The sequence below is a fragment of the Lytechinus pictus genome, chromosome 11, assembly GCF_037042905.1.
Source record: "Lytechinus pictus isolate F3 Inbred chromosome 11, Lp3.0, whole genome shotgun sequence".
Lineage (NCBI taxonomy): Eukaryota > Metazoa > Echinodermata > Echinoidea > Temnopleuroida > Toxopneustidae > Lytechinus > Lytechinus pictus.
In genome coordinates, this window is record NC_087255.1 from 27,405,512 (window position 1) to 27,416,005 (window position 10,494).

The following is a 10,494-nucleotide window of genomic DNA, read 5'->3' on the forward strand; positions in this document are numbered from 1 at the left end:
ATTTGAAAGGTCTTTTTAAGAGCTTTCAAATGATACCAAATGTATTCATATTTGATGATTTTCATTTTTTTTGTCACATACACTACAATATGGGAGATTTATTTGGAGTCTCCCATACTGGTTGTGCGGTGTGCGCTATTATTAGTTTAGATTAGCCTTTTCTTCTCCTTTTTTTTTACTACTTTGGCTGGGTGTTTCCATTTATTCACTGACACTGTCACTGCACTGACAGTCACCCCGATTTCCAACACCTCTTAATCTGATAACCCCTTGGCCTTACTTTGAAGTTTGAGTTTGATTGAAGAACTTTCCATCTCAATTCTCATCATTCAAGATTTTTTTCCTAGTGTTTGTAAATTGTAATGTTGTGTTCCTCTATCAAATCTGAACCAGTTTAAATATGTGCCCCCCCCCTTCTCCTCAGTCCCCTCCCCTTTCACTTTCCATTCCCAGCTCTTTCTCCTCTCAGACTAGACAGGAATAACCGTCGTTTCTGGGGATTTATTCAACAATTTCTGACATTTTACTGTAATCCCCATTTACCGACGGTAGGGTGTACGTGTGGGCTCGCATGTGTTCTCATTCCCTCCCTTTTGTCAATTCACAGTCCAAAGTTTGATGTAATTTTACACATCGAATTTACAATCTAAGGATGTATAAACAACAAACTTTTAAAACGTGATATTTAAATGTTTAAATACTTTAAACGATATAGATGAAAAAGGCATGAAAAATATACTTTACCGATGTTTAATTGGGTTGAACACGATAAAAATGGTCAAAATGGCAGCCAAACTATAAAATATTTACAAATGAACGTCAACAATCACGAATGTGATATCGATATTGCTTTCGATATTATACGATCTGCTCCATATGCGAACGAAACCGAAGATAAACGATACTAGTTATACTAGTACTAGTACTACTTATAATCGCGATATATCGATTCGAGACATTAAGTTAATAACGATAATGACGTCATTCAAGATGGCAACTTGCAAGAAAAACCGTCAGGTCAGGTGAAAATGTCTTAGATGACAGATTTCTCAATCATCCAGAGGATTTTTTTCAATAACTCCGGCCCAAGGTATGCAATTACTTAAGTTATTTATATTTCCCTGATAATGGAAACCATGAAACTTTCAATTTTGCTTAAATTTGTTAAAAAACAGTTTTAAATCGCGATCTATAAAACGCTAGTTCACTATACGTTGGCTGTAGGTACGGGGCCCCATCCCCTTCAGTCTATGTATGGTGAGTGGAGCCAACGTAGTTCAGCGGAACAACCAAAATACAGAGACTGAAGCTTTTGGTCTACTCTCAGACTGAGTCTTGACTTACCATGCTTACTCCGCGCTCCACCCTTCGGCGTCGTGTCGCTCATCACCCCAGTCGGGGCAGGCGTGGCGGGCAGCGCCAGCGCAGCGCCGGGCGCGGCCGTGACCGGACTTCTGACCGACGTTAGCGGGGAGGGGGAAATCGACTCTCACTCAGTTTTCACTTACCCTTTTTCTTTTTAGGCTTGATAGCCTCCGCGGGCATCGGACCAATCCATTCATCATCTTCATCTTCCTCTTCAATGCTACGTTTTGTTCCTTTTTCCACCAAGTCACCCGATGATGCCATAATGATAATTATGAGGTGTACCTTGTAATTTGCTCCGATTTCCAATAGAACACACGAGAATAATCATATATGGGACTGAAATTAACAATGTAGGAAAAATCGTGTCCGTTTTGTTGGCTAGATTCGCATCAAGGAAACTCAATGTAAAATATGATGTCCATATTCATGGGGTGGAAACGATACTAGTGAAATGGATTGTCAACTTTAATATTTTGTGTAAAAAAAAATTAGACGTAATATTTCAAACTAATTATATCGCATAAACCTTTTATAATATATTTTGTTTAAAAAGTATGGATGTAAACAAATTATTCGAGATCTTTGTGATCAAGACTACAAAGTTAAGTTCATCTCTGGACGTAAACATAAAATCGGATGAAAGTTCCATTTGGGAATCCGGAGAAATCATATAGCATCCACAAATATATAATTTTGGAAGCTGAGGAAAGCATTCCAATACTTCATAGGAAGGGTATGCATGCACTTTTGATTAACAATTTTCAGCGGTTGCGGAGAAAAATGCTGTCAATTAACAACAGCCAGTAGCAGTGGTGTTGGGCTGCTGGAGCTCGGAGTCGAGGGGCGCATCCCCGGAGTTAACAAACACGAAAACATATTGATATTCATTGATTCATCTATTATTATTGCTGAAGCCATGGCATACTCTCCTTAACCCGGCCCAGGCTTGCCCTTGAATATGAATGAGTGCCATCATCATAATGGCCTGGGCCAGCCATCATGGCCCATGGCCATGGGCTGGCTTTACAGTTACAGTTACATGAGTAAAAGTCAGATCCCCCTCTGAAAATTGTTGATGATTGTGTTGATAGTTTTGATACTCTAATTAATAGGTTGGCTGCCAGGAAAAAGACATTTTAGCAGTCTTGGATAACTGCTTGTCTTGCGCGCTTGTTATGCTTGTCATTCAATTAAAGGACAAGTCCACCCCAACAAAAAGTTGATTTGAATAAAAAGAGAAAAATTCAACAAGCAAGTTATGACATTTTAAATTTTTGCTAAATTTAATAAAACAGTTATTTATATGCACATCCTGGTGGGTATGCAAATTAGGAGACTGATGATGTCATCCACTCACTATTTTGTATTTTATTATGAAATGGATCTAGGGATCTTCTATTTTTCTCATTGTCAAGTGGAACAATGATTAATTCCTCCCTGAACATGTGGAATTAGCATTGTTTAATCCTATATGATTCAGTCAAGTTGGTCCTTATTGTCAAATCTATAAAAAATGAAATATATAATTCAAACAATAAAAAACAAAAATAGTGAGGGACATCATCGACTTTCTCATTTGAGTTGTGCATATCACTGTTTTGTGAAAAATAAACAAAACTTTAAAGTGTCATACATTTAACTGTCTTATTTTACATCCAAATTTGATGAAATTTTAAGCGTTTTGGTAGTTTGATTTTTCTCTATTTATTCAAATCAACATTTTTCTGGGGTGGGCTTGACCTTAAATCTTCTTTTCATCTGACATGCCCCCCCCCCATACATGATGTTAAAATGTTTTATTTTTGTAAAAAGTTGAGAGCATACTGATTGCCAAATGATAAACTGGGCTTTATTTTATCAATCTATGCATTTATCATATCAATATTCAATAAAATAAATCAATTCATCTCTTGTAAAGAATTTTCATCTTTGAATTAATCCTTTATTTTAGATTATTAGATATATTCACCTTTTCAGTTTTATCTGACCATATTAGAAAATATCTCCTTTTTTCCTCTCCAATATTTTTGTCTTTTTGTATGTTTTTTTTTAATCTTTTGTCATATATTCATCTCTTCTTTTAATAATATTTGTCTTTTTAATTCATTTGGTGCTTCATTGAATCCACCTTCATGAATATCTATATCTATAGACCCCTATTTGTCTTTAGAATTTATTTTTCTCTTCAAATTCGTGTATTATAAATCATAATTACCCTTTTATTTGATTCCATATATATGTAGGCCTGTAATGTCTTTTCAGTGCTTATGATGGTTTGTCCCTCTTTTTTTTTAACTAAACCTAATCTCGTTATTTTTTCTCTTGTCAACCACCCCCCCCCTTATTCAGATGGTCATCTGTACCGCATCCTCATTTTTTGTGTGGAAAGGGTTCTATTTTAGGGGCTAACTTAACATAGAAACTCTTTGAATAGGGCGGCTTGTAGCCTTTTTCAATATTTTTATTTGGGGTACGTGTAGTTTATAAATCTTTAAATGAATACTGTTGTAGTTTTTGTTGATCATACTAATCAGCAGCCAGTTTGTTGATAATAATGCTTGTAAAAAGGTATCTCGGTGTTTATGTTGTAAATCTATGTCGAGATACATAACTTATTTTGTTTTCTTTTATCAGGGTAGGGGCTTGAGATGTAAACAAACTAGCATTCAAGGTGACAAATATGGAATGACAGGAAACATGCAATGGCCGACGAAATTCCTCAGCGCCGCAGCGTGCGAAATATGATGAACCAATCCAGAACTTCAAGCGTGGAAGAAAACACGAGTGGAAAGGTTGCTGATGATAGAAACAATGTAGGTGAGGAATCCTTAGTTTCTACTAAAAATACTGGTAACAAGGGCAGCCGATCCTCAACTAGGAGGCGCTCACTCGAAGGAAACCAAATCTGCCCAGTGTGTGGAATCACAGTAAGACCTTCAGAAGTAGAGCAGCATTTCCGCTATGAAGTGGAGCAGATAGACCACATTGTCAGGCGTGGAAGAGTCTTGAGGGATGCACAAACTGCTTACATTTCATCCAAAGTACAAGAGAGGGACGATAGAAATGGGAAGAAACCGATGAAGAAACGCAAGCGTAAGAGAACGAGAGATGATAGCGACAGCGAAGAGTCGTCTTCAAGCAGTAGTGACAGTGAGAGTAGCGTGGAGATTGATAACAACCTATTATTGCTTGAAGTAAGAGCTAACAGGCATGCAAGGGAGAGGAAGAAACAACTACTTGAAAATCCAGAGTGCAATCCAGATACCATGCTATGCCCAGTATGCTTTATTCCTCTCATTGGTGAGTATTCACACATCAAGTAATATCATGTTCAATTATTGGTGTAGAGGGTAAATTAGATTGCTGTCAAATTGTTGATTGCTCAGGACCTACTGAGTTATATCCCAGCACCAGTTCCCTTATAAGTTTGGTGCAGTGGTGATCATTGGTGCTGTGATGATAGCATTGATCATACAATATCATGCACCAAAACGTTGACACTGAACTTGAAATCACCCAGTGTTGATTTCAAGTAGGTAGTTAAGATGAAAATTAGGCTGCTGAAATAAGCTCCAACATAGAATTCTGTTCAGAAAATTTCAGAAATAAAAAAAATTGTGTTCTTGAAAGCTCAATGCACAGTGATATCAGCCTATAAACCAGCTTGCTTCAATTTTGGTGTTGTGGCTGGTGTTTTGGTTGACCAAACACTAACACCAAAGTTTAACAACAAAATTGCCAAAATTAATTGTGTAGTTACAGAGTATAGATGGAATATGAATAGCATGTTACAGGTTATTTGTAAAGTAGGAACAAACATCAATGTTGCACTTCATCCCCTGGCTTATCCCAAAGAGTACATTTACATATTCTCTTTCCATTGATTGCAAGTTATTTGTGTAGAGTTTTGCAATATATTGCTGGTCTGCTTCTCGCAACAGAAAATATGAAATAAATTGATGAGCTATAATTGATCTCACAAATTGCAAATTAATTTCAATCTGGTGCAACAAATTTTTTACAACACCCATTAGTCAAACTATTCTACCACCCATCCAACAACACAGAATTAAGTGTGCAGCTTGAAAGCCTTGATCATACAAAGTAGCTCTTCCTGCACACTGCTTTTACCAAGCTCAAATGTGCACTTCAAATTGGTCTGATTCCACAGGGTCGGAAGTGGACAGAAATCGCCATGTGGAGAACTGCCTGACGGGATGCCCTTCAGCAGCCCCTGCCACCAACTCCGCAGGAGATGATGCCCTGGATGTAGATGGGGAAGGTCTAGGAGAGGATGCAAGAGGAGGTGGTAGTGGATTAGAAGAGGAGGAAGAGACAACTGGTGACGATCCTTATGAAGTCTATGAATGGATGGGAGAGACTAGGCTTAGGACTGTCAGTCTTGTACCAGGGGGATATCAAGGTTAGTTCCTACAGCAGAAATCTGTAGTTAATTTTAGACTCTGGCCTGTATTCTGAACTCTGGCATAGTTCAAACGGGTGGTCTTAAGTTGTGCTTTAAACTGGATAGCCGAATGATGCACCAATCTCTAGGAGCAAACAGGTTCATATTGTCAGTACATCTGGTAAATAAAATGGTCTCCATTACCAGCACAGACATAAGTTAATATTTTCTTTTCTTTTGTTGCAAGAACCTTTATGTATTTTCAATCAGCCTTTTTATTACATATCTCTCGGCAGACGCACCTTTTATACGTTTTTAATATTTTTTTAAAAATACTGTTGACATGTTAGCTATCAGACCTTATAAACCCACATTTAATTTGTTCTTTTGATATTAGGTCTGGGATATCAAATCAACTCATCACGAAAGTCCCAAGCTGCGAATGATGAAGACGACATTGATCTCGATGTTGATGGTGATGAAACGGAGCAGTTTGGTCCGCAGCAATACACAGAAGATGATGTCATCGCACGGTGTCCGTCCCGATCTTCTCAAGACACTGGGGATGTCGGCTATGAGGATCATGTCAGTGACAATCTCCTTATTGAATCATGCTTAGGTGCGGAGTGCAACGGTGACACTGGGAAAGAATCAGAGACTAAACACACTGTGACCAAACACGTTGGTCTTCCACCCAAAGGCATCCAGATGGTGGTGGAGAGTCTGAAGGCTCGTGTGAAGGAGTTGGAAGAGGAGAGCAGCGATGGCAGAGGAAGGTTAAAATGTCAGATCTGTATGGGGACATACAATTCACCATTGGTATCAATCCAGTGTTGGCATGTTCATTGTGAAGACTGCTGGCTGAAGAACTTGGTAAGAGAAGCATTGAATGTGTCTGCTTTAGGGAATGGGTCAGCCCAACCTTGAGGCCATATATTTATAAATATCTCTGTCCTTGGCCTTGGTTTGAGTCTCAGTGCAAAGCCTTTGAGAGTACCGTAAATCTCATGCCATGACCTTGTGTATGAAAACTGTTTATGTGGTAACATAAACCTCTCCAATCAATGCAGATCCTGGTATTGCACAAGAGATGACTAAAAATGGTCTTTTATTCATTTATTAAAAACCCTTATTATTTTAAATTTGACCCTTTATTTCTTTTTTAAACTTAGTTTAAGAAATGAATGCGAGAACTGAAGAGATAGGGATAAATTGTAATAATTCTTTTATATGATAATTGTTAATTTCATCAAGGGCATTCATATTACCCCATTCCCTTGGTCAGAATATTATGCTGTACAAAGTATAATAGTATGAATATTTGAGCTCAATTATGGAATCAATAGATGTTTCATTAACGATCAGAAATAACATTTATAGCTGATAAGGCACATGGCCCAACTAATAGTTCTTTGTTTTGCTTTCCCCTCATGCAGGCTTCCAAGAAACTGTGCCCTAAGTGTCAGATGATCACAGCGCCCTCACAGCTCCGCAAAGTGTTCTTATGATTGTATTCCAGTGAGAAAAGAAAGAGACCCACCTCCATTTTATTTTAAATGCTTAGTTCTTCACTTTACCCGACTCCGAGATAGGCCCGTTTCGGGTACACGTGTACACGCACGGTCAAGTCAGTGCACGTGTACTAAATTCCATCACCGTGTACACGGTAGCATCTGAATAAAGCTTGCATGGGACTACAAAATCAGTGAACAAGCTCACAGCCTCACATTAAATCATAGTTCTCAGACACTGCACATATTCTAATTACTAATATGTCAATATATTTCAATTAATCTAGAGTGAGTTCACTTCCAAAATCGCCGATTTAATCCACATACATTCTGGAGACTCAAGTTTTTGTACCACGAAATGGGTCTGCTCCGCCTCCGGTCTCGAAAGTGTTGCTCAATCACACTCATAGCCAATTTGAGAATCACCAATTGCAACAGCGATCATTGCTACAACTTACGTGTTATACGCTCGTACACATGTGCTACAAGCCTACAAACAAACGCTCCTCAAATTGGCAACAAAATAATGAAAATCAATCGATAACTTCAGTTACACTTAATTCTGCAGCGATCTGTGCATGCACGTACGGTACAGTATACAAAATGCGCATCCAACGAGCGTCGGCGCTAGCAGGGCCCTGCACTGATTTTCTTTTGCATTCTTTATTAATTTAATGCGCTGCTAAGCTGAGTAAACTTTTAATTTGCACCAATTTTTGTGGATTGATACTTCAAACTTCTCTGGTAAGCTTTAAAACCGTGACTTAGGCTATATAGACCCCCTTTTTAATGACATGTTGATGCAGGTCCGTGTCGACATGAAAACAACTCGCTCTCAGAGTGTTTACAACGTGTACACGTGTACACGACCGAAAAACACGCCGTGTACACGTGCATCAAAAATGGACTTTCAAAACGGGCCTACTCCGAGAGGATTAATAGTTTCGGTCCTCAAAGGGACCGGTGTGCTGTTGCATAAAAGGTATTCACGGTAACTTCACCATTCAACGGTAAAAACTGATAATAATAATAATAATAATAATACAGGTATATTTACCCAGGGAAGCCGCTTCAGTTCCGAAAACTGTTCTCCCAGCGGGCCCTGCTATTATTATCACCCCGGCTTTAGCTGGGCTGCCTAGGCGCTCAAAGCATTCAATTCTTCCACTCATCACATGGTCTACCTTCATTTACTCTAATAGTCTGATTCTGTCCATCAACATTTCGTCTAACAACCATTTGGTCCAATGATTACTTTGTTTAATCACCAGTTCGTCTATCACCATTTCGTCTCTAATCACTTGGTCTAATTCTCATTTTCTTTTCATTCATTTCGCCCAACACTTAGTCTTATTAGACTGAATGGTAAATGGACTAAATGGCTATTGGACCAACTGGTTATTAGACGAAATGGTGAGTGGACGAAATGGCATTTAGACCTTGTGGATGGTGGACGAACTGATGGTAAACCGAATGACAGTAGATGAGTTGGTAATTGGGCAAATAGGCATTGGAACAATTGAAAATAAACCATAGTAACTACCATGGTAACAATATCCAACAGCAATCAAATGAAAGCATTTCATGGAATATACCATTGGATGAAAAATTTACCACAGTAATTTTTTGTAACAGGCGCAGGTAATGACAGTTAATGCCTTTATCAAAGGACCCCTCTTCATCGTCTTCAGGTTGCTTGCCTGATCAAGCCTTTTTCAGACCGGGTGCGACAAGATGGATGAAGGAAGGAAAAAGGAACGGCATCAGAAGGGGGGAATACAGTGTTCTGTGTATTAGATGTACATGTAGGAGTAATTGTTCCTAGAAAGGAACTTCAAAAATATGGAGCACCAATTATTTTTTCACTGAGCTTTGTCTGGTGTTCCTCAAGTAGAAATGTCAAGGGTAATACAACATTCAAACTGAGAATACATACATTATACCTCTGGAACAATGTATGATTCTTATTAATTATTATTTAGAATTCTTGGGAGTGTTTCATGTAGCCTCTTGTCAGAGATTTTCAGATTAATAAGTTCCGAGTCATTCAGATGCAATTATTTCAGTAGCTTATAACATTAATCAGTGAAAATCGCTATTTGTGTAATGAAATGCTCCCTTGTTGCCTCAGAGAGGAACTTGCAGATTATAAAAGTATTTAACTTTTTTATTAGGTACACTTCAAGTTAAGATTTTTTGCTAATTTTTCTAGAATGATATACAGATGATATGTATGATATCAGTTTCACATTATTTATATTGCTGTTCTATTATTTAAAGTGGAAAAGAATGTAATTCTTTAACTTGAAAATATCAACATTGTTAGTCTTTTCTGTAACCAGTCTGGCTTATTTGTAAACCAACTTTAACAATATTGAATTACTTCATTTGAATAATTCATTCATTGGTTTGGTGAAGTGAAGGGAGAGGTAAATGTTGTTATATGGAAAAGGTTTTCTCTAAAGATGAAAGGGTTAGTTTATAAGAGTTGAGTGCAGTCTGTGTTATATGAATGGGAGAAAAACATAGTGTTTGAGTGCAAAACAAGATGTGGAGTCTGAAGACTGAGAGCAATGCTAAATGGTGATGATCTTTTACCTGATTGCTAAGAAAGCATGAATGCTTGTAAGCAAGCAACCAGAGAATCAACGGCTTAAGGTCTTCTCCGAGGGACATGGTAATGAGGATTAATGCCCTACCAAAGGGCACTAGTGCACCAAGTAGGAAATCAAACCTGGGTCAGTGGAATCCGACACTCCCGCTCACAGGAATCAGACACCCCTGCTCTACCGACCGAGCTATGATGAGAGCAATCTGTGGTGTGAAGCTGATCGATAGGAAGAAGGCTGATGTTTTGATGCAGATGTTATGTTGGTTTGGTCAAGTGTTGAGGAGGGATTTGATCATGTTTATGAGAAAGGATATTGAGTTCGAGGTGGCTGATCAGAGGGGAAAGGGGCGACCGAAGAAGACGGAAAAATCAAGTGGTGAAGGAGGGTTGGGTGAAGGGAGGAGGATGCCCTGAAGAAAGAAAGGCAGAGAGAGGAGATTAGGGAGATTTCTGTACGAGGTGAATCCTGCTATCCCCTTAGTCCGGGACTAATCTGGATTTAAAACCTGGGCCTCCGTCTTACAAAGAGTTACAATTGATCCAATCAATCACGACTTTATGGAAATTCATCAATGTCATATTTTCTTTACAGGAAGTTT

At 38.4% G+C, this 10,494-nt stretch overlaps 2 protein-coding genes across 3 annotated transcripts in view; one reads left to right on the forward strand and one right to left on the reverse strand.

Moving 5' to 3' along the window:
• Positions 1–1,727, reverse strand: part of LOC129271101 (peptidylprolyl isomerase domain and WD repeat-containing protein 1-like) — a 36,929-nt gene extending 35,202 nt beyond the window's left edge. Inside the window, exon 1 of one of the 2 annotated variants that reach the window (XM_054908460.2) lies at positions 1,509–1,727. In XM_054908460.2, the coding sequence (XP_054764435.1) occupies positions 1,509–1,629 (121 nt within the window). In that variant the 5' untranslated portion in view covers positions 1,630–1,727. Of the gene's footprint in view, positions 1–1,353; positions 1,420–1,508 lie in introns of those variants that run through there. The other variant, XM_064106245.1, reaches the window with a different exon arrangement.
• A 231-nt stretch (positions 1,728–1,958) lies between these two features.
• Positions 1,959–9,591, forward strand: LOC129271102 (E3 ubiquitin-protein ligase Rnf220-like). The gene is made up of 5 exons (XM_054908461.2): positions 1,959–2,101; positions 4,003–4,668; positions 5,540–5,791; positions 6,171–6,646; positions 7,210–9,591. Exons 2-5 carry the CDS (start codon positions 4,071–4,073, stop codon positions 7,279–7,281), a joined length of 1,398 nt encoding a protein of 465 aa, XP_054764436.2. The 5' UTR covers positions 1,959–2,101; positions 4,003–4,070; the 3' UTR covers positions 7,282–9,591.
• The last annotated feature ends 903 nt before the right edge of the window (positions 9,592–10,494 follow it).